The sequence below is a fragment of the Bos javanicus genome, chromosome 11, assembly GCF_032452875.1.
Source record: "Bos javanicus breed banteng chromosome 11, ARS-OSU_banteng_1.0, whole genome shotgun sequence".
Lineage (NCBI taxonomy): Eukaryota > Metazoa > Chordata > Mammalia > Artiodactyla > Bovidae > Bos > Bos javanicus.
In genome coordinates, this window is record NC_083878.1 from 2,745,532 (window position 1) to 2,772,041 (window position 26,510).

The window sequence follows — 26,510 nt, forward strand, 5'->3', positions numbered from 1 at the left end:
GCCAAGGAGAGGGACCTGTGCAGCACCCACTCCTGCCTGGGATGCTGTCACTGGGATAAAGAGCAGGGCCAGTGCAAACCCAGCCTCCAGCTCATACCTCCGCACGCTGTGCCCTTCGGCTTGTGCCTTCAGCCCACTGGGCTGGTTGAGTCTGGGGACAACCAGCTGTTATCTTCCTCACGGTGCAGATCGGAGTCTGAGGCTCAGAGAGGCTGGGACTTGCTCTGGTTCCCCTGGAGTACGTGGGGGAGCAGAGCTGTGCACTGGGGCGTGACCCAGCACCCTGAGCTAAACCACATGGATGCCCTGCAGCTGTCAGCAGCGCTCCTGGGGCTCAGGGTGCGAGCAGGATGCTGGAATCGCCTGCCCTGGTGCTGGATGCCAGCCTGGGGGGCTGCTGCCGAGTCTTCTTGGTGAGCCCTTCTACTAGCCTGCCGCATGTGCGGGGTGGGGGCACAGGTGGTTCCCACCGGGGATGCCTGGAGGGAAAAGGGGATGAAGGGGATCAGAATCTTCACCTGGGCATCTGCCTTTTTCCTGATGCAGTTGTTCCCGGGGCTCAGACCCTGCAGCCTAATGCCCTCCTTCCTACAGGCTCTGCCTGGGGAGCAGTGTGCTCTCACCTGTCGCTGTGGGAGGGGTACCCCGTCAGAGGCACGGTTCCCCGCCCCTCCTCAGGCTGCCTGTTCTTAGAACCTGGGCACAGCCACCAGCCAAGCTCCATACAGGTTTGGAAAGGCAGTGCCACTACTGGCCTGGGTCCTGACTTCCGATCTCAGATGTATCAGCTGATGATGGATGAACACGCAGGCTCTGAAGGGACTCCCCTGCTCCCTGCTGTGGGGAGACGCCAGCACAAGTAGCGGATCTCCACCCCTGAGCTCCGCACCCCTGCAGGCACCCACGTGCTCCCATCTCTGAGTCTATGGGGTCTCCGTGGTTGACAAGGAGTAGGGAAAGGTCTGAGAACTCCCACCACCCTCCCAGCAAGTGCCCTCGGTGCTGGGCTGCAGGTCTTTTAGAGTTACATCCCCTGTGACTCCAGTGTTCTTGCCTGGAGAACCCCAGGGACGGGGGAGCCTGGTGGGCTGTCGTCTCTGGGGTCGCACAGAGTCGGACACGACTGAAGCGACTTAGCAACAGCAGCAGCCCCTGTGCTGGGCTGCAGGTCTTTTAGAGTCAGATCCCCTGGATATGGGCATCTGCTGTATGCGGGGCCCTGCCTAATGTGGGGCAGGGTCGCTGGGGTCCCCTTCATTTGCAAAGCCACAGCGGCCTTTTCCCAGCACAGAAGTGGGCCACTGGCCTGGCAACAGGATTTGAGCTCGGGCTGCACAGAGCTGCGACGCTGGCGCCCTCTGGAGGCTTCGCTGGGAACTACTCTGCACGGGCGTCTTCTGTCCTGAGCAGGTCCCCGGGGGGTGCGCTGCGGCTCTACTCCGGCATCAGCAAACACTGCAGGCGAATGTGGACCTACTTCCTGGAAGACCTCTGTGCCCTGCAGCTCTGGCATGCCACCTTTCTGTGGTTTTTCTCACGCCCCGAGATTCCGAGGGGTGGGACCATCCTGAACCAGCAGCTCTGAGAGATCCTGCAGCTAAGACGCCAGGCTGGGCTCCGCGGAGCGCCTGCTCGCTGGCAGGGTACCCTGCGCATTTCCTGGCGCTGCCGCCCTAGGTGGACGGGTCACCTACGTCACTTTGCTTTTTATACTCGTTCCTTTGTGTTACCTGCCATGTCCCCTAACAGTCCCTGACTCTGCCTTGGGGACTTACAGGCCAGCACCTGCCTTTGAGGCATAAACTGTTTCAGGGTCATTTTTAGGACCCCCTCCAAACCATCTGTGGCGTTTGCACGGTTTCTGGTGGTGAGTGGAGGCAACTCTGGCAGGCATGTCCGTACAGTCCTGGCCCTTTTCCTGGTGACAGTCTTTTAAGTACAGGCCGTTTGACAAATACTGAATGTCTATTTCCAGTGGGTGCCAGACACTGTTCTGGGTGTTGGACAGACACCTCAGTGGGCAAAACTTTCAAGTTTCTACCCTTGTGGAGCTGACATCTAACCATCTCATCCTCTGCTGCCCCTTTATCCTTTTGCCTTTAATCTTTCCCAGCATCAGGCCCTTTCCAGTGAGTCGCTCTTCACATCAGGTGGTCAAAGTACTGGAGCTGCAGCTTTAGCACCAGTCCTTCCCATGCATATTCAGGGTTGATTTCCTTTAGGATTGACTGGTCGGATCTCCTTGCAATCTGAAGGACTCTCAAGAGTCTTCTCCAGCACCACAATTTGAAAGCATCAGTTCTTCGGCACTCAGTCTTCTTTATGGTCCAACTCTTACATCTATATATGACTACTGGAAAAACCATAACTGACTATATGGATCTTTGTTGGCAAAGTGACGTCTACTTTTAAAACAGCTGTCTAGGTTTGTCATAGCTTTTCTTCCAAGGAACAAGTATCTGTTACTTTCATGTCTGGTCACCGTCCACAGTGATTCTGGAACCCTAGAAAATAAAATCCGTCACTGTTTCCACTTTTCCCCTTCTATTTGCCATGAAGTGATGGGATCGGATGCCATGATCTTAGTTTTTTGAATGATGAGTTTTAAAGCCAGCTTTTTCAGTTTCCTCTTCCATTCACCCTCATCAAGAAGCTCTTTAGTTCCTCTTCGCTGTCATTAGAGTGGTGTCATCTACATATACCAGGTTGTTGATATTTCTCCTGGCAATCTTGTGGCTGCCCTGGAATCAGCACAGATAGGACAGCAGCGGTTTGGGGCGAGGACTGTTGTCTGCAGGGACTGGGAGGAGGACTCGAGGGTCTGTGGGTGACTGCAGCAAGGACACAGTGGAGAGGGGATGCCTGTCTTCCTGGTGTGACCTTCAGAAGGGGAGCCACAGGGCCTGGAAGCAGGCAGGCCTCTCAGCCCACCGTGGGCAGAGTCGCGGGGGCCACGGGGGAGCGGGCTCTGGGTGGGCACAGACGCGGGCTGGCAGTTGCAAGGAAGGAGGCATTACAAGGGGAGGCTGGGAAGACCCCACAGGCAAGGGACAGATTTCCATGTAGGCTCAAAACTAGATGCTGCAGACGATGGCCTGAAGACATGTTTCATTTGACTGATCCATGCAATTTTTTTCTAAATGTTTCTGTAACTAGTTGCTAGCATTTAAAAATCAAGAAATTTTACATAAAAATGTGGGTACTGGGCTGCTCTTTAAAAATCAGAATTTCTGGACACATGGGGGCCACTGCTCGGCACTCAGTGGGGGCGGCTGCACCTCGGGCAGGGTATACCTGCCTATCCACCACAGCCCTACTCATCCCCGGCCTGAGGGGCTTGGCCTGTCTGGCCTCCAGGTCTCCCAGGCGTTTCCACATTCAGCCCTTCAGCAGCTCAGACACTAGGCGGCGGTTTTCGCTCTGCTGTCATCAGATCAACCAGGCCAGCTTCCTAAGCAAATGACTCTAGGAACGTTTCCTGTTGTTCCCTGCTGGGAAACAACAAGGTTTCCAGACAGGCAAGCAGGGCAGAAGTGGGTCATGGCAGAGTCACCTGTGCAGTGTCCCCTGGCTTCCAGCCACAGGGACAGGGGGTGGGCTCCCCCGCCCAACTCCTCAGGTATCAGAAGCCTTTGCTCCGTCTTGGGCTACACCTGCACATCTAGGAAATGAGTGCGGTCCCTTGCAGGTTCTGCACTGTGGCCGAGTGAGGCCCAGCCAAGCAGGGTCTAGTGGCTGGGGAAGGGCAGGTGCCTTCCCCTGCCCACTGAACATACCCTGGTCCCAAGAGGCCCACGCTGGCTCCTCTGGGCCCCTGGCCCTCCCTGGAGAACCAATACCACCTGCGACCAGCAGTGGAGTCCCTGCCCAGCCCTGTCTGTGAGGCCGCCTGGGCAGCAAGGGGCCGCTGGGGGAGAACAGGGATGGGCACCTCCCTACCTCCACCTGACTGTGGGGGCGCCGCCTTGGCTTGATTCCTACCACTTGCCTGGTCTGGTCACCTCTCCCTTGAGGGAGCAGGGGGCAGGGAGGGAAGATCCCCACCCCTGAGACCGACACCTCCATGGGTTCAGGGAGGAGTCTCAAGCCCTATTACTTGCCAATAACAGAAGCGAGTTCCTACTCAGGCAGGAAAGAGCCTGCGTGGCTCAGGGGGCTGCAGGGAGAGCTCAATAACCAGGCTGTGGGCCCTGCCCTGGGGGCGCTGCAGCTGGCTCCCCCCGGCTCCTCTCTTGCCAACCCTGCATTCAGTATCACACTGGCAGCCTGAACGAGGCCAAAGTGAGAGGACTGCACACTCCGACATTTATTAGCGTGTCACTGCTCTCTGGCTCAGCTCTGCTGCCCTCCCTCCTGGGGGTCCCAAGGCAAGGACCGACTTTTCAGGAAAAAGCCTGGTCTCACACCGGTGCCTACGAGGCGCGTGGGCCTGTTCCCCCACAGGAAGTGTCTGTCAGGAAGACCAAAACCATAGCTGCCACACTGGTGACACTGCGAACAGGTTCCCCTGGGCCTCCACTGCCTCTTCTATAATATGGAAGTAATTTCTACCTTGAGAGTCATGGGCATTTAGTGAAAGTGCTTTGCAAACTGAGGTTCTGGGTGAAGGTGAATCATCAGCTCCTTCCCTGCATTTCTGCTTGGCCAGCCTGACCATCCCCTGCCCTGCCTTTACCGCAGGGCTTTTGAAATCCCTGGCATACTGACCACTGCCCTCCGGCCTGGCTTCTGACTCAGAGTCACCCTGACCTTTGCATCCTGTCTGGTCTGGGACAAGGATGGCAAATCGGCTTCACCCCAGGTACCAGCTCTGATTGATGGTTTGTCTGCAGCTTCGGGCTGACTCAGTGTGAAGGTGACGTAATGGATTAGTAATGTCTGCCAAGGGCCCAGGAAGGCTTACCTGCCACAGAGCTGCTGTGTATACACATGATGACTAGCTGGTGACCACCTGATGAAGGCTGTTTCACTTAAACGCAGGTCCCTGAGCTCACTGCCACGTCTCAGCCGCAGGTCCTGTGCGGAGCTGTCTGGTTCCCCTCCCACATGAGCAAGGGTTGTGGGGGAGCAGGGTTTGGGCCAGGGAGCCAAATCCTAGAAACTAGGGCTGGACATCACCTGCTCGTGGGCTACTGAGTTCAATGCCTGGGTAGTAATCAGCAAGGCAGCTTCTGGGGAGAAATCTAGGCACGCTGCCTACAACCTGGGGGGGGAAAAAAGGTCTACACGGGCTGCGTGAAGAAGGATTATCTATAGCCAGCATCAAGAGTAGGGGGCTTCTCTGGTGGCTCAGTGGTAAAGAATCTGCCTGCCAGTGCAGGAGACGGGGTTTCGACCTCTGATCGGGGAAGACCCCACCAGCTGCAGAGCAACTAAGCCCATGTGCCACAACGCCCGAGCCTGTGCTCTAGAGCCCGGGAACCGCGACTCCTGAAGCCCAGGCACCCGAGAGCACGGCTCTGCAACGAGAGAAGCCGCTGCAATAAGAAGCCTGTGCCCTGCAATACAGAAGTCCAGATGTAGCAACGAAGACCCAGCACAGCCAAAGATAAGAATTTAAAACGAAAACACCAAGAGAGGAGTGGAGGAACTGCAGTGTCACTTGTAGAGTAGCTGCGGTGCATCTGAGATGGCCTTGCGTACTGAGGGAGTCAGATGGTAAATTCAAAGACTCATTCCCACTCCAGCTCTGCATAAACCTGGCCAATACCGCCCCCTGCCCTCAAGTTAAACCTCAAACGTCTTAGTGTGAAAGGCTCCTTACTGGCCCTGCTTCCTCCGAGCCTCCTGACTCCACACCCCCATGGCGTCGCCCTCCCCACTGCGACGTCCCCACCCTCACAGCCTCTCTGGGCTGAGTCCTGAGGCCCCACTTCAGTTCCGAGCTGCCTGGCCCTTCCTCGGACCTGGAAGCACAGGAAACACTGACCTGACACGCATTCTCTCCTCGGCTCTGGCCCCCTTCCAGCCTCTCAGGGGAACCTGAGGACGCCTGACTGGCTCGGGCACCTCCCACGTGCCTTCAGGCCCCAGCGCCTCGCCCCTCCTGCCACTGCCAGACCCATTCTCCATCTTCCCCCCGGAATGTAGGCTCCCTCAGGGCAGTCAGTGGTTCCTGTTCACCACCAATCCCCAATTCTACCTGTCTCCACGGGACAGTGGGCTTCCCTGCTGGCTCAGACGGTAAACAATCTGCCTGCAATGCTGGAGACCTGGGTTCAGTCCCTGGGTCAGGAAGATCCCCTGGAGAAGGGAATGGCAAACCACTCCAGAGAAACCCATGGACAGAGGAGCCTGGCGGGCTGCAGCCCATGGGGTCACAAAGAGTTGGACACGACAGAGACTACAGGCAGGCCGTCAGACAGGTGTCCTGGACCCACCCAAGTTCTTTTCCACCTGAATTATTACGGTATTTGTGCGTATTAGTCAGCATCAGAACCCCCCGCCGCCTCAGAATTCCCCAGCTGCCTGAGTGGCTCCCAGAGGGCCCCGACCCACACAGGAGCCGTGCCCAGGTTCATTCTGGAGAAGTGGTTCTCTCCCCATCCACCCCGGACACTGGCGGGCCTGTAGAAGAGCAGCTCTTCCTGCCAGTGACCTGGGCCAATTCCCCACCCCGCTTTGGAGAAGGGATAGAAGCCACTCTTGACTACCGCTGCAGAGATATGGGTCAAGCCCATCTGCTTCCCCCTGAACACACACACACACACACTCCTGAGACTAAGCAAGGAGAGAAACAAAACTCTGTTAAGATGTTAGGAAAAACAAAAGGGAGACACCACAGACACAAATCATAACTGCCCCTCGAAGCTGCTACTCAACACCACCCGTGTGGCAGGTGCCAGCCCTGGTTCCTGCCACAGGTCTGTCAGAATCCAGACCTCCGGTCACCATCCAGAGCTCCACCCAGGGGTTTAACCAAACTCACTCACCATCTCAGAGAGGGGAGGAAGCTCTGCTTTCACCTTCTTGAGGCATACCTCTCCAAATCCTCATTTCCTGTCCCAGAGTCAACCTTCGCTCCCAGACCAGTGGTTAAAACTTCTGAAACTGGTAGAGGCGGGGACTTCGGGCAAGGATACGGGAATAAAAGCAGCCAGAGACAGACTCTGAGGACGCCCTGGCCATGCTGAAGCCTCCGGCCCAGCCAGGGGATCCATGAGGATCTGCCGTGGTCTCATGTCATGCCCTCCCGCACTGGAATTAGGTTGAAAACGGTACTACGGAGGCAGGGCCTCCAGGAGGTGATTAGGTCATGAGGGGAAGAGCCGGCGTGGATGGGATTAGTGCCTTTATAAAGGAGACTGAGAAAGCTCCCTTGCCCCCTTCTGCCAAGGGAGGTTACAGCTAAGAGACAGCCTAGGAAGGGGGCCTCACCAGACACTGAATTTGTAGGCATCTTGGTCTTAGAACTGCCAACCTCCAGAACTGTGAGAAATAAATTTCTCACTTATAGGCCTCCTAATCTGTGGCATTTTATTATAGCAGACCAAATAGAATAAGACAAAACCTAGGAGTGAACTGGTGCACGCACAAATGCAATCACTCGTGTGTAATGTGCTTGTGAGGGTGTGAGGCACGAACGTTTGTACACATGTGTAATGTTCATGTGTGTGAGTGAGTGTGGGCTTGTGTTCATGTACGTAAGCAGCTATGATACCAAACAAAAGATTACCCATTTCTCCATCTCCCTTCTTATCACATTCCCGTATGTCCCAAATTAGAACTTGGGATATGTGGTTCCTTCAACAGGAAATTTCTAATTTGGGAACTGATGTATACAGAAGGAAAAAGGAAACATTTTCCACTGTTCCACTGTTCTAAATTAAAAATATAAAGTGAGGTGCAGTTCAAAACCAACAAGCAGCATTACACACTGCTGGTGAGGGCATAACTTATCACAAGCTGCTTAGACAACAGTAAGTCATAAAAAGTATTCATATCATCTGACTGTCTTATTTCTGGGAATTTATTGTAGAAGATAATTGGAGATGTTTGGCAATAGAAGAAAGGGTACAGAAAAGATAAGCACGGGACTTCCCTGGTGGTCCACTGATTAAGAATCTGCCTGTCAACACAGAAGACACGGACTTGATCCCTGGTCTAGGAAGATCCCACATTCCACGAGGCAAATAAGCCCATGAGCCGCAACTACTGACGTCCACGAGCCCTGGAGCCGGTGCTTCACAAAAGAAGCCACCGCAACGAGAAACCCATGCACTGCAGCAAACAGTCTCCCGAGCTCGCCACAACTATAAAGGCCCATGCACAGCGACGAAGACCTAGAGCAGCCAAAAATAATAAAAGACAATTTCTAAAAGTATAAAAAGATACCAAAACCAGAAATGGAATCAGATGTGACATGTGAATGTCTGTCAGATAAAAGTAAACTTCAGGGCAAAGAAAATAACCAGGTACAGAGAGACGTTCAGTTCAGTTCAGTCGCTCAGTCTTGTCTGACTCTTTGCAACCCCATGGACCGTGGCACGCCAGGCCTCCCTGTCCATCACCAACTCCTGGAATTTACTCAAACTCGTGCCCACTGAGTCGGTGATGCCATCCAACCATCTTATCCTCTGTCGTCCCCTTCTCCTCCCACCCTCAATCCCTCCCAGCATCAGGGTCTTTTCAAATGAGTCAGCTCTTCACATCAGGTGGCCAAAGTATTGAGTTTCAGCTTCAGCATCAACCCTTCCGATGAATATTCAGGACTGATTTCCTTTAGGATGGACTGGCTGGATCTCCTTGCAGTCCAAGGGACATTACATAATGATAAAAAGGTCAATCCACCAAAAAGACATAGAAATCTAAGTGGTACGTGCCAGATAACAGAACTGCAAAATATTTGAAGCAAAAACTTAAAGGAGACAGAGACAATTCCACAATTATTGTTGGAAATTTCAACAGCACTCTCTCAACCAACAGAACTTGACGAAAATCAGCAAGGGCATAAGCTATAAGAACTCAATACCATCAACCTACAGAATTTTATCACCATTTACCCTCCACCCAACAGTATAATCTTTCAAGCACCTACAGAAAATATATGAAGAGGACAGAACCACCAGATCCTAGACCATATAAACCTCAACAAATTTTAAACATGAGATATCACGATATACCTAGAATGGCTCAAACAAAAAACAGAGACAGTGTAAGGATGCAGGGAAAATGGATCTCTTCTGCATTACTGTCCTGGGTGTTCATTGGAGGGACTGATGTTGAAGCTGAAACTCCAATACTTTGGGCACCTGATGTGGAGAGCTGACTCATTTGAAAAGACCCTGATGCTGGGAAAGATTGAGGGCAGGAGGAGAAGGGGACGACAGAGGGTGAGATGGTTGGATGGCATCACTGACTCAATGGACATGGGTTTGGGTGGACCCCGGGAGATGGACAGGGAGGCCTGGCGTGCTGCGGTTCATGGGGGTCGCAGAGTAGGACACGACTGAGCAACTGAGCTGACTGACTGACTACATTACTGGTGGGACCATAAAATGGAAGAGCTACTTGGGAAAATGTTCGACAGTTTCTTCAAAAGATAAAAATTTACCATATGACCTGATAATCACACTCCTGGGCATTTATTCCAGAGACATGAAAATGAAAGTTTATACAAAAACCCACTTAGAAATGCTCACAGCAGCTCTATCTGCAATAGCCCCAAACTGGAAACAATCAAGATGCCACTCAACAAGAGAGCAGTTAAAAACTATGGTACATTCAATCCATAGAGCATTCATTTTTGTTGTGTATTTGCTCAGTCATGTCTGATTCTTTGCGACCTCACGGACTGTAACCCGCCAGGCTCCTCTATCCATGGGATTTCCCAGGCAAGAATACTGGAGTGGGTTGTCATTTCCTACTCCAGAGGATCTTCCCGACCCACGGACAGAACCTACATCTCCTGCATTGGCAGGCGGGTTCTTTATTACTGAGCCACCTGGATATTCCAAGTAATATGTAGTCATAGCAAAAACTTAGAGCAAACCCATCTGATGCTCCCACCAGTAATGTAGAAGAGATACATTTTCCCTGCATCCTTATTCTGTCTCTGTTTTTTGTTTTAGCCTTTCTCCTAGGTGTATTGTGATGCTTCATTAAGTTGTTTAAAATTTGTTGGGGTTTGTATATAGATCTTTCTCCCTGATCCTTTTATCCTCTGCAGGACATGTGCCAACTGGTAGATGTGTATATTTCCATTCTTTTCTGTTTTCTTTCACATACACATACACAATTTATTTCACACTTTTAAAAAAGGTGTTTTTTTAAACCACAGCTTTAAACTTTTATTTAGTCAAATTTGTCAATCTTTACTGACTTAGACTGAACTATTAGTTATGGGAACTTTAAGTATTGGAGGAAACTGAAACTGGAGGAAGATGAACATGGGACTTCCCTATGCTCTCAATGTAAGTTAAACACACACACATCGAAATAGCTCAGGTAGTTTTGTTTTTTAATCCCTTAGAAAGGCAAAACATGGGCCATATGACTTCATCCTCTGGATGTTACTAAACTGGGGTGAGAAAGGGTATAAGAAAAACCAACCTGTACGTAGGATTGAGCCAACCAGACTCACTGTGCTCAGAATTTGGAGGAGAGACAGAGACTGGCCACTCACAAAGGGATGGAAAACCCGTGACGACAGAGTCAAAACCGGCCCCTGGCCGTGCCAGCTCAGCGGGCATCATCAGGCGGGCAGTGGAGACTGGCGGGCTCCCGTCAGTGAAGACACCTTGTGAGAGAGTATTGCCTTTTAGAACTAGTTTGGGTAGTGAAGAGTTTCCTGCTTCTTGCAGTCATCAACCCTGACTAAAACATATGCTTTGGAAAGGGAGAGAAAAAGGCAACAGAATTTCTTCTGTATCCTTATCTGCTATGGCTCTGTCCTTACACTGCTAAAATTTGAGACAGCTATCATTTAACAACCTAATCTTCACCTCTCCCTTCATGTGACACACCCAAGTCGGTGAGACTGGAGTTGAAGTGAGATGAAGTCTCTAGTAAGGAAGGAAACGAGAAGAGCTCGCACGTGAAAGCCTTTCAGCAGTGCACCAGAACCACAGTTTCCTCCAAGGTTGAAGGCGGGCACCTGGAATTTAAGGGCTTCCCTGGTGGCTCAGACAGTAAAGAATCTGCCTGCAGTGCAGGTGACCCAGGTTGGATCCCTGGGTTGGGAAGATCCCCTGGAGGAGGAAACGGCAACCCGCTCCAGTATTCTTACCTGGAGAATCCCATGGACAAAGAAGTTGCAAAGTCCATGGGGTTGCAAAGAGTTGGACACGACTGAGCAACTAACACTTTCACTTTACTTTCAGAAAGGTCGTCTTAGACACAAGATCACAGATAACGTGGAGGTTGGAATTCTTTCATTCACCGCTAAGTCATTAATTACTGGAGGGCAGCAGAGGGACAGGATGTGCAAAGAGGTTTCCATCTCTCAGGATCAAGGGTGAGGGACCTCACCTACTGACTCAGGCCCAGCCAAGAGCCCACCAGGGCAGCAGCAGTCACTCTAGGCCTGGTGGGCCTAGGGTCTAAACTGAAAGGAGTCGCATGAAGGCCAAGCCACCATCTCCTCACCTCCTGTGCTAATTTCCACTTCCGGTCTCCCATTTCAGAATCCCAGCACAGTGCAGAGAAGAACAGACACTGGTATCAGACTGTCTGGGCTCAGTCCTGCTGTGTGGCTTCTCTGTGCCTCAGTCTCCTCATCTGTAAAGGGAATTACAGCACCCACCTCGTGGGTATTGCAGGCATCAGGAAGATGGTCAGCGGAATTACCATAATACTGTAGCTTTTGTTTTCTGTGCCATTCCACTGGGTGGTTACCAGAATAAAAGTAAGAAGTTGAGTGAAGACATGTTGAAGCAATCCAAAATCTGTTTTTATTTAATTGTTTTGGCTAATGGAAAATAGAACTGTCACAGCAGCTCAGCTCGATACCCCATCCAGCCCAGGACGGTCCCAGCGCTGGAGCCGAGGACAGGTCTTCCTCCATCAGCGACCTCGTCTTCACACAAAGACTGCTTTCACAGGGCATCAGCACGTACCTGTCACCCAAGAACTCAGCTAAAGCCCTGTGGATCCTTCTACACTTTTGGCCAATACTGTCACCTTCCGAGGTCAGGGACTCTAGGTCTGCTACGTGATTGGCAGAGGAAAGCTCCTTCTCCACTTCAAGAAATGTGGCTACAGAAGTATGGAATTGGGGAGCATGATTCTAGGGACTTCAACTACTTCCCCCTTTAGCCCATCCCTCCACAGTGCAGCAGAACCAAGGTTCTCACTACTCCCCTTCTCCAGCTTTGGCATCCTTCCCGGTGTATAAGCCAAACCTCAGGAAATCATTCGTGGGAAGCTTACTAGGATTCAGACAAACGCGGGATGTTTTTTCAGCTTCTCCTTTGGCCCAGCCCATAGCGGGGTCAGCATCTTTCAGAGCAGCCCCCCAGTGCTGTCTAGAATGCACTCCTAAGTCACGAATGGGTTGTTCAGGAACCTGCTGGGAGTGACTGCTAAAAGCTTCACACAGGTCTCACTGTCCTCAGTTCCTCTTGGTGTGTTATGATCTTACCTGTCAAGTCACCAAACCCCTGACCCTGGACGTCTTTTTCACATTTCGTATCTTCCTCCAACTTACTGAATGCTGCCTGAATTTCAGAAAGCAGTTACCTGCCCACTAATGCAAAGATGCAGGCTAATTCTGTGTGAATCACTTCAGAGACCAGCTCGGCAGGAGGTCGGCGGGGGGGTTACAGTGTATAACCTGCCCACTCCACGCCTGGGCTGTGCACTGCCCCGGGCCCTGCCTGGACGCCCACCCCCCACCCCCGTCTGCCTTGTCTGAGATTCCTCTATACCACAGGCTCCCTCCCGGCTGCCACTCTCAGACTGGACTGAGGCTCCTGGACTGAACACAGGTGGCTTGCTTTGGATGCACACCACCCCCAGGTCAGGACCCTCACCACAGGTCCAGCCATGGTATGCTGTGGCTCCTCCCTGCCCACAGATACTGAAGAGTCATACGTGGGATGCCTTACACCTGGGTTGGAAACTTTCTAGAGTACAATAGGGAAAGAAGTCAGCTCTGGATTCTAAACCAAATCTAAAAATACTTTTGCACACAAGTGTCGTGAGGAGGTAAGGAAGGGCTCAGGGCTCCATCCTCAGTAATCACTTCTCCAGGGACCTCCACCTCCAGGACTCAGGTTGGTACTGAGCACCCTGAATAGGAAAGTCAATGCCGATCATCCTCCCACTTCTGAGCAAGAAGATGAGAATCACACACAGAGCTGAAACAGAAACACCGAAGCATGGCATCTGTTGTCCTGATGTCAGAGTTTCATGGGACGAACGGCCAAGATGTTCACTTAGCAGCTGTCCCTGCTCTACTACTGAGCGCAGAAATTTCAGGGCTGGGGCTTCTTTCCTCTGGCCCGGCAAATTCTCGTCTCCAGTCGCATCCACAATTCCTTAGGTGCCAGATGCAAAGCCTCAAGCCCCGAGCGTCTTCATCACTGACGTGCCCTCCAGGTCACTCTGTTTGCTGTCCCCTTCGTCCTCTTCAGCCTTTCTGAATACAAGAACTGCCCAAACATGATGGAAAAAAGAAAAGCTGGCTCTCTCCTCCCGGCAGCTGCTGTCTCCGGGTCTGTAAGCAGCCAAAGGGACTCAAAGAGGACAGTCTGGGTCTCTGTACCCTCTCGTGGGTTTGGAGTGGAGTCCCCAGGCCTCAACAGGCACTTGGTATCCAGCGTGGCTCCCATGGTGAGTGCTGCCTGGAAAGACCTCTCCCACGACTGTTCGGTGGACTATGACGGACAGAACAAGCCCCCTGGCACTGAGCCGCCAGCTGAGGGGCCGGGATGATCCTTGCCCTCAGCACAGGGCTCTTGACCTCAACTCTTACAGCCCCGGACCACACAGATGCCTCCTCCTAACTTGGCGCAGGGAGGCACAGACTTCCAAGAGGTGCTCCTTTATCACGATGCAGTGAGCAGTCTGACACTGCTTCCTGGGTCAAGTTACAGCTCCTGATGGGGAAGCAGTGCCTCAGATTCGTGCCCAACCAGGTCTGCTGAGGACCTGGAGATCCTGGGAATCAGACCAGTAGTGACTGGGGAACAGGGTCCCGTTGCTGGTGCTGTATCACCTTGCCTCATGATTACACAAGACCCGGAGGTCCAGCCCTGAAGACAGCTGACAGAGAGGCAAGAATGACTGTGTTAAAGAGGTCTGTGGACAAGTGGACAGCTCAGCAGGACCGCACGCCGCCCAGGCCTCACCGTGCAGCAGCCGTCACCAGCCTGGCAAAGGAAGACATGTGGCACAGTGTCCTCAGGGGGCTGGAGGCAGGCGCTGTGGCGGGAGAGGCAGTGAACAAGGTCAGCAGCTTGCCAGGTTAGCACAACCGACCCTCCTACTAAGCCGGTTACCCCGCCCCTGGGAACTTATTCCAAAGCAATAATGCTCGGTGGGGGACGGCAGAGGCACAAGGACGGGTGTTCTGGCAGCCACAGACTGCAGTCAGAGCCCCCGCCACTGCTCCTCAGGGCCGCGGCCTCCATCCTCTGGCCTCCTTTCCCTCCTCTGTGAGCCACAGACACGAGGGCACCTGCTCCCCAGGGCTGCTGTGAGGCTACATGGGCTGACCTGCATAGGGCGCCTGTGTGTCAACCACAATCACTGGCTCCTATTATTATTTTAAAAAAAAAAAAGGGAAAGAATGCAGGAAAAAGGAAACGGGTGACTTGTCAAGGGTGACAGAGTTGAAGAGAAGTTTTCCGTGACTGCTCTGCAGTCTCACTGCTCTAGGTCATGCTCGTTTTTTAAGTGCTGTGGAAGATGCCATGAATTGTTGAGCCCTGCAGCTTGGGAAGAAGGAAGTAGAGAGAGTTGGCCTTTTTCCACAAAGGTTCTCCCTATTTCTCTAGTTCCGCCTTTGGAAAACTCCTAAGAGGTCTCTGAGGATGCGGTAAAGGGGGGTGAGGAGAGAGGACACAAGTGAGGAGGAATGAGGAAAGGTCTGACAATCAAAACCTGAAAGGCTCCGTCGCCCACGCGCTGGCCCGGCTCCAGGGCGGGCTGCGATGTACACACATGAGCTCTGTCCCAACCAGGAGTGCTGGCAGCAATGACCCCGCTGGGCGGACAGCTGGAGGCTGCCTGCCAGCCTGCCGAGGGCACTGCGTGGCCAGAGACAGGAAAACCTCGTGATCACAGTCAAGGAGTCCATTCCCAGGACCCTGACGCAGGGCACTACACTGTCTGTCTCCCCTTTCTCCTGCAGCTCGCAGCTGTAGGGCCACATAATGGTCCAGTTTCATAAGGAAACACACAGAAAGTATTCATCTCCACCAGGAAAACAAAGGTAAATAAGGGCACAGACCTTAGAGAAGTCTGTCAGTGTTTACAACCTTTTCTTTTTTTTAATTCATTCTCTCCATAAATATTGTAGTCTATAACCTCCCAATTTAAAAAAGATTATTTTCAAACTTAAAACTATGATCACACCTTAAAAAGATTAACCATTTCTTAATAAACAATAATCCAGTCAGTGTTCAAATCTCCAATTGTCATATAAACATCAGAAATGGGTGGCTGTTTCTCAGCTTTTAGAAATCCATCTTCCCAGAGCCAGAAGAGTTTTCTGAGACAGCCCCTACTAAGCCCACCACCACAACTGAGTCACTGACTTCTGCCAACCTCCTCGCTAGACCAGATGAGAAAATGCAGAGAGGCCAGGCAATCTGCCCAGGGTCACACAGCTTACTGAAGACAGAAGGCCTGAGCTTTCCCTGAGGCCATACTGTCTGGCAGTCTGCACACTGAAATAACTGTTAAAGGCTTTTGAAGCAGCAAGCCTTAACCTAGAAGCACCTCCTCTGTCTAAAAGAAAACAATCACCACTAGAACCCTCCTAGTAATTGACACACCCATTGTACTCAGCTAAAAACTAAGCTCTCAAGTAAATACCATCAAGTAGAAGTCCTTCAGTTTAGCCATGCGAAAGGATTCTCGCTGACCTCTGCTCTCTTCTCAACTCTAACCAGATCCCCCCACCGGCCCCAGCCAGAGCAAGCTGAAGAGGACCATCTAAAAGAAAAGGAACGTAACCCGTGAGGATCTGTTTTCTAGTTGGGCATCACCGTGTCATCAGCCAGGTTAAGACGGCCTGAAAACAGGCCCAGACGGCCTGCAGGTCATTTCCATTCAACCGTCACAAAACTGGCAATTTTTGTGCTATATAAATGTTTTGGAATATGAGAAAGAAAACGTTTCTCATATTCCAAAACTGGACAAGGAAAGGACATACATCAAAAAGCAAGAGCAGAGAGAAAGAAAACTATAGGCCAATCTTACTAATAGACATAGACGTCAAAACCCTGAGTAAAACAAAAGTAAAGCAAGACTAGACTTGGTTACGCTGAAGTTCTTGTTTCTTATACACGTACAATAAAATTCAGGAATGTGCAAAAAACAAAAGCAAAACCAGAACAGGACATACTGAACAAACTCTGAATCTGGGATTCAGACAGCTTGGTATTAGGAAATGTTTGAACGTAATTAACCATTTTAACTGACTTAAAAGAAATAGTTGTGCTCATTCAGTTCATTTGATTCCAAAACGGCAATGAACAAATCTTAAAACTCATTATTCGTAAAAAGAAAAGAAAAGAATAAAGATGATCTTAGGGAACTAGAAACACAATTGATACTTAAGAACATGCGTTATCAAGCAATAATCGAGTAGTACAGAAACAGGCAAGGGCACTAACAGGTCCCGTGTGTACAGTAAGTAATCTAGAACGTGAGAGCAGCTCTCTTCAAATGAACGGAAGATGAATGGACCCAGTAAGGTAGATCCTTACCTCACTTAGAGTGAAAAATAAATTCCAATGGACTGAACAACTGAAGGTAAGCAGTGAACACAAGCAACATAAGAGAACACACACACAGAGTTTCAGCAGGGGCGGCGGGCGAGCTCTGGAGGCGCGTGGTGCTGACCAGCAGTTTACAAAGGGTAAAACGGTAAACTGTCTGTGAGCAAATTTACCAGAGTTTTAGGCATGAAAATTTTAAAAACATCAAAAGATTATATCCTTACAATGGGAAGAGCTTTCTTAAGACACAAAACTTTAGAGTCATAAAGGGAAGAATTTGAAGATTTAACTACATAAACAATTTTTAATGTCTGTTTGATAAAAGACCCAAAAACAAAAATTAAAAGACAAGCAACTTAATACTTCAACAGAAAAAAAAAAAAAATATATATATATATATAAGTAACTGACTGGAATAAAGCATATACAATTTGTATAATATATTTGCATATTTATATAAAGGATAAACATCTCCATATATAAAGCTGCTATGAATTGAGTAGATACAGAATATGACAAGTAATTCATTAAAGACACAACCTCATAAGTAATCAGGAAAATGCACATTAAAACAATTTCATTTTTTACCTATCAAATTAGTAAAATTAAAAATACTGATTTTCATAATCAACAAGGTGGAGGAAAAGAGGTATTCTCATCTCTGTGGCTTGAACTGTAAATGGACAAACCCTTCTGAAGGACAATTAGTCAGCAGCTAGCCAGATGTTCTGGGAAGTCCCATGCAGAGGAGTCTGGCAGGCTACAGTCCATGGGGTCATAAAAGGATTAGACACGATTTATCGACTAAACAACAACAGCAGCCACGTGTTAGATGTACAGGCCCCAGCTTACTGTCTCCAGCCTACAGAAATCTCCCAGAGGTACACAAAAATTGTGAACAAGGGGTAGTCACCATACCAATATTTACGCTATTGAAAAACAAAACATAGCTCTCTAACAGGAACTGCTGAAATGCACTTTAGTACATGAGCCCAGTGAAGCACGAGACAGCCACTGACAAGAAACAGACAAGTCTCCATGGAAGGACAGGGAAACACACCACGTGTTTCACAAACAAAGGTTAGTTAGAAAACAGCCATGTTCTGTGGTCTAACTTCTGTCAAAAGAGTAAAATAATGAATTTTGTAGAAAGAATAATCTAGAAAAATGCATATCAAGCTACCAACAGGGGCTATCATTCCTGGGAGTGGTTATCATGGGAAATTTTCACTTTATAAATTATATGATTTCTATAACTTTTGGATTATTTAAAGTAAGTGTAATCACTTTTGTAATTAAAAAGAATAGAGAATAAAATAAATCACCTGCACCTCTCTGCACAAAGCCAGGGTAACCACCTCTGAGCAGTACTTCCCCCTGGGGAGGCTCAGGTGAGGGCACCGGTGCCCAGTCCCAGGGCGGGGCTGGCCTGGCAGCAGTCAGGGGACCGGCTAAGCCTCAGCCATGGAAGCTGCACCCCAGGGATCCACACAGGAGGCCTCGGCTGAAAACCAGACACTCAAGGAGCGCTGCTGGGGTCAGGACTTTCTGTTGTTGTTAACCTCTGATCTTTGGGTGGCCCTCAGATCACCATTTAAAGTTAGAAACATTTTACTTGAAAAGGTCACAGTGGAAATCAGATCAGCTAAGAGAAACTGATGGTGTCTTCCTGTGTAAGAGCTATAAAAACCTAACTGTGCCCTGAAAGACAACAATGAACACAAAGATCTGGGATGGCCCAAGGCTGGAGAGTCAAATACAGAATATTACCACTTTGCTCCCATGTAACCTCTGAACGGTGAAGCCAAGAACAGAGCAGAAAAGGGCGGAGAGGGGCAGAAGACGAGCACTGACCAGGCGCTGAACACAGCTCATGTTTAATCCTCACACAATCCAGGGGAGCTACAGAGAAGAAGCCGCAAAGAGGCCCGCGACTCCCTCAGCCTCAAAGCTACAAACTCCGACCAGCAAGGACCTGCTGTACAGCACAGGGAACTGCTCAGCAGTTTTATAATAACCTAAAGGGGAAAAGGATCTGAAAAAGGGTATGACTGAGTGTGCTGTACGCCTGAAACAAACACACTGTACGTCAACTATACTTCTAAAAAACAAAACCCAAAACCCAACCACAGTAACAAAGCCACAAACTCTGAGAGTGGAGGTGCAGCGGGCCTGCCGACCAGCCCAGCTCCCCCAGCCAGCCAGCCAGCTGGGCCCCACCGCCCAACGCTGGGCCCATGTCCTCGGTCTCCCCAGACAGACTCACCTGTGAGCTGGAGGGCAGTGCCTGGGAGGCGGGCTCCTCTGATGGGGCTGCTCCTGTGCCCACGGGGCTCAGTGTGGTGATCCGGCTGGGCTGGCCACGCAGGGTCAGAGTGATGGTGGTGGGGACCTTCAAGCCTGAGAGATTCAGAGAGTGGTAGGCTTTTTTTGTCCTAGCCTCCACTTCCCTTTCCTAGAGCGTCCCCTGACCACCCATGAGACACACCCCCACCTGGCCTCCCGTCGTGGTCTCCTCCCCAGCTGGGTCATCTAGGCCCCGTCAGTCAGTCCAAAAGCAACAGGAGCAGCCTGTGTACTCTCACGTTGCCTGGGGTTGGAACCCCAGAGCCGAATCCCCGAGGTCAAGGCCAGGACCCTGTGGCGCTGGGTTCAACATCATACGAGGTAGGACGGTCTTGGGGGAAGATTCCCACAGTTCTCATGAGAGACTCACCTGACGCTTGGTTAGAGATCTGAGCCAGGCCAGGGAGGCTGCTTGCTAACTTAGCGAGGCCCCCGTTGGTCAGCAGCTGGTGGATGGCTGTGGGCTTCCCGCCAGGAGCAGCACCCAAGGAGGAGAGGGTGGTGGCCACAGGGACGGCACGGACAATGCTGCCGGCGCCCGTGGTGACGGCGCCCAGGCTCTGCACGGGGGCGGGCAGCTTCACGCTGGCGGCCTGCGGGACACAAGCCCGGCCAGTCAGAAGCTGCGACGGTCAACTGTGGCGGGCCGGCATGCTTGATACCTCTCCAGGCACTGCACGCCTGCCCCACGCAAGGTACTCTGCCAGGCATTTCCACATATTCTCTTATTTAATCCCCACATCAGCTCTGCGAAGGAGGGACTATCATTACCCTCATTTCACAACCAAGAAAGCAAAGACACAAAGAGACCTAGAAACCTGTCACTAGCCTCTGGCAGTGCCCCGCTGTGGAGTCAGAGGCTACCTGTCCCTGACCCCGTGTCCCTGCCAGAGCCAGCTAAGCCGAGGAGGCCGCCTCCCTTCCCGCCCTGTCCCGCCCAGGGGAGGCAGACGTGCACCTGTGGGGCTGGCCCGGGGGAGGGGCTGGCCGGGAGGCCAGAGGCCTTGCTGCTGATGTCCTGCAGGCTGAAGCTGAGGCCCTGGAGAAGGCTGCTGGCTGACGCGGCCCCTAAGGGAGGACACGAGAGACGTCAGCACGGGCTGCGGCGCCTTCTCACGAGCAGCCGTGCCCGCCATCCTCAGTGACCAGCTGAGACACTGACTCTCTCCCCTGGACATTTCCCGTGCCCACAGAGAGATGCAGAACACACGCGCGCACGCCGGACACCCGCTGCTCCTGACACACTGTCTTGGATTCACTCTGCACATCCCAGCCAGATCCAGACCGCCGGCCTGCATTTTGGATGGGTTCAGTAACACCAAGGAGAACATGGACCCACTTACAAGCCAAAAGAATCCCCCATACCTGACTTAGACTTCACTTTACACACAGTCCAGTGGCCTGAGAGCAAAGAGGAAGGTCCTCTGGAAGAACGGGGCACCCTGCTGGGCTCAAGCAACTAGCCTTTCAATGCAGGGTGAGGGGACCAGCCTGGCAGAAACATGTCTTATTCTGCTGATGCCCTGTACAGAACCATTTCCAGCTTTATTCAACCAGATATGCTTAAAAACACCAACTCAGCTGGAAACCTACCTGCTATTTCTCCTTATAGCAGCAGTACCCAACCTTTTTGGCACCAGGGACTTTTCGTGGAAGACAACTGGAGCTGGGGCAGTGGGGGTGGTTCAGGCGTAATGTAAGCAATGGGAAATGGCAGATGAAGCTTGGCTCGCTAGCCAACAGCTCACCTCCTGCCGTGGGGCCCAGCTCCTACCAGGTCGCTGACCAGGACCACCAAGCCTGTGGCTTAGGGACCCCTTCCTTACAGCACAAGAGACATCACCTGCGGACTAGGACATTTACTCACTACAGATGTTAAGGCCCCGAACTCCCCCACCTCAAAGTTAATTCCGCTCCATGCCAAGTCTACAATAAGCCTGAGACCCAGAGGCGCACCCCTGAGCCCTAGCTCCAGTGCTTTCCCAGGGCCACCCTCCAGCAGCAGAGGTGGCTGGGAGGTGGGGGTGGGGTGTGGCGGGGGCTGAGTTAGCAGGTACCTGGGAGGGAGCTGCCAGGAGAAGGGGCCACCAGGCGGCTCTGGAGTGTGTGCAAGGCACTGGGCGAGGTGCTGCTGGAGACCACTGAGGATGTCTGGCTGGCTGAGACACACCCTTCAGAAGCACCTGACCTGGAGACAAAGAGGAGCTCCGTCACCTAAAGGTCCCTGGCAGTACCAGGAGGGTCCAGTGGGGGCCCAGCAAGGCTTTCAGCGATGGACGCAAGGCCAGAACGTCGGTGTCTTGTCTCACCTTCTGAATTCAGCCTCCAGTCCTTCTAAGTCAGGCCTAAAGGAAAGACTTCAGGTCTTGAAGCAAGAGCTACAGGACACTTTGTAAACTTTTAAGTAAAAGTCAACTCTGAGTTGACCCAAAGGAAAAACACCCGACTCAGAAAGAAGTCACGTTCACAGGACAGACAGACTCCAGAATCCACTATCTTCCAAAGCACTCACTGGGTCCTGAGAAGGGGTGAGGGCAAAGAAGGGGACAGACAGACCAGCAGACAGACTCACTTGGCTGTGGCGAGAAGCCCGGTGAGCTCTGTGGCCCCTGTGGATGCCTGTCCCAACGTCATGGTGAGGGGCTTCCCTCCTGCGGCTGCAAAACAGAAAACCCCGAGGCCGCCGGTCAGTCCAGATTGGTGCTGACCTTTCAGGGTCCCAGAGTCCAGGCTAAATGCAAAATATTATAGAAAAGACTGAAAGACGAAAAAGGAAGGATAACTCTACATTAGGGTAGGGAAGAGTTGGGGGTTATCTTTTCCTTCTGTTTTCTAAACTTCCTGGAATATTTTATCATCTTTAATTGAAAGCAAAAAAAAAAAAACACAAAGAGCACGATGCTGTGAATGACCCCGAGCCCTCTCTGATCCTTGTCCTGCCTCCCTGATCCTAGTTCCCTGCCCACTCTCCCCCACGTGCAACCCTTGCTGCCTTTCTCTGGGCGCCTGCTGCGCCGAGGGAGAGGAGGAGCCGCCCAGCAAGTAGCCGCCAAGGGGGCGATGCTGTGTCTCTGGGACGGTCCCGTCGGTTGTTACTTAAGCAGGCCGAGAGACACTCACCTTCTGGAGCGCCCCCTGAGGAAGGGGGGCAAGGCCCTCCAGCTGCATCCCCTTGGGAGATGAGGGACACCTTGATCTTCGGCCGCTTGCAGGTCTTACTGCCAGCAAGGGGACTGGAGGGATGGTGCCGCTTCAGCTGGACCCTGAGCTCCTCTTTCTCAGCTTCCTCGGTTTGTTCTGATGAAATAGGAACTAAGACATGGAGTTGCGGTGAAGTTCTCCACGGTCCAGAGAAGCCCAACAGATGCTGATGGCCGGGACCAGCATCGGCGTGGCCGCATGGAAGAACCGGCCCAGCGCGTCCACAGAGGCCACTCCTTCAGGCCCACCTATGCTCACCTCCACAGTGGCCCTCTACGAGGACAGTCCCCTCCCCTGCCATCCTGGGCTCGGGAGGAAGGAGCTCTGAGTCAGTGGAGACAGACAGGAAGATGCCATCCTGACTCTGCCGAACAAATGGGACTCGCCACAGTGGACCTCAACAGGGCTTCCCCGACTCAGAATGTGACAAGCCTCCCGCCCTCCCCCGTCACACAGCTGCAGGCCAGCCAACGTGTTCTGCACAAGCAACAGAGGAGCAGGCTATTCCGTCCTCCCTACAAGGGAGATGTCCCCAGAGCTCGGAGTCCCCTCAGGGCCCAAGGCTGAGGGTCTGCCTGTTGAACGCTGACCATGAGAAGGATTATCACCAGGACTCCAGGCTGGCTTTGAGTAACTACTAGGCGGGGGGACTTCATAGCTGCGACGACTTTACAGTTCTGACCCTGAAGTAACAGGGCAACAGGGGCCCATGTCACAAGCTAGTCCCCAGGTCCGTGGTAACAGGACTGAGAAAGGCCACCCTATCCACCGAATCAAACACACATCCTACACAGAGCGAAGCCTCCCAGATGCTTAAGTTATCCTTTAGCCTTGCTCACAGGTCCCCTCCTCTTTCCACTTAGAAGCACGCCCAGCCCTTCTCAGCACAGGCAATCAGGGGCAGAAAGGCAAGATGAAGGAGAGAGGGCTGGACTCACACGAAAAATGGGAGGTGGGAGTGCCGGGCGGCGGGGAGACTGGTGTGGGGCCACAGGGAACCACTCCAGACCACAGGGAGGCCACAGTCAGCTGAAAGGAAGGACTGCTTAGGGGATGAATGCATTGACCAAAATCAGCACAGGAAGGAGGGCAAAAGGGAAAGGAGATACAGTTATGCTGCTCAGTGCTTGCAGAGACCAGGGTGGAGGCAGGAACTCAGAGGCAAGGAGAAAAACACAGGGAGATGCAGGCTCGCAGGGAATGGCCCATAGGCACGCACAGGAGAAGCAGAGCCAAGCACCACAGTGAGACACCAAAGGGGAAAACCACCACGAGAGGCAGAGTGAACGGGGAAAAAGCAAAGACTACGGAGTAAGCCAAAGGACAGCACCGAGAAAAAGGAGAGAAGAGAACAGGCGGAATCAGAGACAACAGAGAAGCAGGGCTGGGGAAGAGATGAGAGGGGGGAGGAGGAGAGAAGCAGAGAGCGGAGGGTGCAGGCGAGGAGAGTGATACTCACCAAAGAGACAGGAGGAGGTGCCGGGAGGAAGAGCTTTCCTCACCAGCATATTTTGTTTCAGAAAAGCAGCAAACTGAGCTGGAATGAATCAGAAAGAATTACAGAATCACAGCCAGCCAGAGAAAGGAGAAAGAGATGGGGAGTAAGAAAAGGTATGAAAATGCTCTGAAAAATGGTCAACAGAGGCTTTTCCTGGGATTACTGATGAATTTGAAACCTGATTGTGCCACTTAGGAGCTCCTTGGAGTCATCCATAAACTGAAAATAACGCATGTACCTGCCTCAAGGGGCCACTGCCTGGACTCCATGATCAACAGCAGGTCCAGTGCCAAGAGGAGGGCGAGGCGCCTGGCGAGGGCACAGGGACCCCAGCTGTCCTCACCCCTGCCTGCGAGCTCTGCCTGTGCCAGGCGGCCGTGCTGCGGCTCTCCTCCGCACCGCTCTGGGTCCCATTCTGCACCCAGCTCCCCAGTCAGCCTTGCAGGCCTTCCGGCCTTGACTAGTCATTGCCTCCAGAAACATCACAAACTGCTGTCTCTCTCTTCATCAAAAGCCTGAGGGGACAGCGCCCACGTGGCTCTGGCCACCACCGGGGACAGTGTGGGTCACAGAGCATCCATGTGGACTGCAGTGGCCTGGCCTCTTTTTGTGTCTCCATCGATCCACTCACACCCACAGCCACCTCTGGGCAACCTTGGACGAGGCCTGGGTCTAAGTCTTGACCCTGTGGCTCCGCTACAAGAAACGAGCCGAAGAGTCTGTCCACTTGACAGCCACCTCTGGCTGCCGCCTCTCCCCCAGCCGGAGACTCTCGGAGAATACCCGCCCAAGAGGCCTCACCTCAGGACTGCTGACTGGATCAAAGTTGGGCAGGGAGGCTTCTTACATCACGGTCACTGCTTTCCAAACTCTTAATTTTAACTGAACAAGTATTTCCCAGCCTAATTGAAAACCTATCTCCAGAGATTCCTGAAAAACATCACTGCAAGTCCCAGTGTAGGAATCTTAACTCTCCAAGGGCAGGCACGAGGCTTTGGAGCTGCCCTGGTATCTGATGAGCACGGCCAGCCCCATCTGCAGGACCTGGAGAGCTCCCAGACCGCAGGAAAGGCTGGGCCTGAAGAGAAGACACAGCTTCCCCAACTGGGAGTCAGAAAAAATATCTGAGGCCAATATACATGGAGTCGGCTCATTAAGGTGAACTTGCCCAAATGCCAAGACGAGGCTATAATTAGTGGAACACACAGTCACACCAACGCATAGACCTTGTGTCATATTTTATCCTTGAAAACAGCCCTCAGTATTTATTCCAACCTAATTCTGCATGGACAGGTATGTCTGGAAAAAGCGGCAGGTGCCAATACTTTTCAACTGCCACATGACGTCAACTGAGAAGGCAGAAGCCAAGAGAGGCCCCTGGGCCAGGCGGCCGCACCTTGGGCTTGTCTGTGGGTCAGCACAGCCTCTGTCCGCTGCACGTGTCTCTTCAGCAGCTGGGTGCTTCCAATCTGACTGGACTTCTGGGAAGAGGCCACTGTGGTCACTTTGGTCTTGGGACTGGAGGTGGGGCTGCTGGACACACTGGAGAGATCCTGAGTAGATGGAGAAGGACAAGGGCCAAGTCAAGGTCGTTTGGATGGACTGTCAATCATCAAGCCCCCTGGAGTCTCCCGGTCAGGGCCTCCCCCTGTAGGAACTCCGAGGCCTGGGAAGGCCAGCAGCCTTCCCCGGGAAGCACAGGAACCCACTCTGCTGAATCCCTAGCAACAGCGCCCCTCTCTGCCTGCATTACCTCTGAACCCGAGGGGGAGGCAGGCAGCTTGGCAGCTGGTGACGCAGGTCGACTGCCCCGCTCTGAGACCTCGAAGGCCAGGTCTCTGCGGGCCACATCTCGGGGCTTCTTCTTCTTCTCGGCGTCCTGATCCCGAGGCTCGGAGCCCACGTGCCCCTCAGTACGAGTGAGTACCCCGGTCAAGAAGTCTACGATCTCGTCCTGGGGGAAGGAGAGGCCCAGGCCTCAGGAAGCGCCCCAACTAAAATGGAGTCACCCCAGCTTTGAAATCAGTGTGCTGTCCCTCCTACTTCACAAAGCATGGCCCAAGCCCTACACTCAGCCAAGGACCCACAGGAGCCCAGGCCCTGTGCCCAGGGTGGGGGTGGCGTTCTGGGTGGTCACACTTTACCACTCCTCAGTGAACCCTTCCTCCCCACCCGCTTTGCTCACATCTTAGATCATTACTCTCCTTCTCCCTCCCCTCCCTCTTTCCCCCTTTTCTTTGCTTATGACTTAGGTCCCCCAAAGGCCCCAGGGGATACCCAATCTTCCATAGAGTCGGGAGGATGCTGCCAAGGAGACCGAGCCTAAAAGGTTACAGACAGACAAACCTAGCTGAGAAACCCACAGAAAGCAACTGTGTACCTGAATGCATCTGTCCACCATGCTCTGCGTCAACCCTTCCGATTTCTTCTTTGCTTTGCTTATTCTAAGAGGCAAAAAAGAGGAAATATTTACTTTCCAAACATTCCACAGTAACAAATGTAAATAAGAATGGGTTTCTCTTCTGTGTTGGTTCTTTTCTAAACCTAAGAAGGAAGATAATGGTAGCCCATAGGCA

At 52.2% G+C, this 26,510-nt stretch overlaps 1 protein-coding gene across 16 annotated transcripts in view; it reads right to left on the reverse strand.

The window, feature by feature from the left end:
- The window catches only part of KANSL3 (KAT8 regulatory NSL complex subunit 3), a 69,566-nt gene that overhangs the window by 14,193 nt on the left and 28,863 nt on the right, over window positions 1-26,510 (reverse strand). For 5 of the 16 annotated variants that reach the window (XM_061431528.1, XM_061431535.1, XM_061431530.1 and 2 more), the window contains 11 exons: window positions 26,315-26,378; window positions 25,688-25,888; window positions 25,331-25,487; window positions 23,896-23,973; window positions 22,356-22,547; window positions 21,808-21,892; window positions 21,293-21,423; window positions 20,194-20,303; window positions 19,606-19,828; window positions 19,156-19,289; window positions 23-479 (listed from right to left, as the gene is read on the reverse strand). In XM_061431528.1, coding sequence (XP_061287512.1) covers window positions 204-479; window positions 19,156-19,289; window positions 19,606-19,828; window positions 20,194-20,303; window positions 21,293-21,423; window positions 21,808-21,892; window positions 22,356-22,547; window positions 23,896-23,973; window positions 25,331-25,487; window positions 25,688-25,888; window positions 26,315-26,378 — 1,651 coding nt within the window. In that variant the 3' untranslated portion in view covers window positions 23-203. Of the gene's footprint in view, window positions 1-22; window positions 480-7,951; window positions 11,719-11,868; window positions 14,365-16,418; window positions 18,925-19,155; window positions 19,290-19,605; window positions 19,829-20,193; window positions 20,304-21,292; window positions 21,424-21,807; window positions 21,893-22,355; window positions 22,548-23,895; window positions 23,974-25,330; window positions 25,488-25,687; window positions 25,889-26,314; window positions 26,379-26,510 lie in introns of those variants that run through there. The other 11 variants (XM_061431542.1, XM_061431543.1, XR_009739261.1 and 8 more) reach the window with 10 other exon arrangements.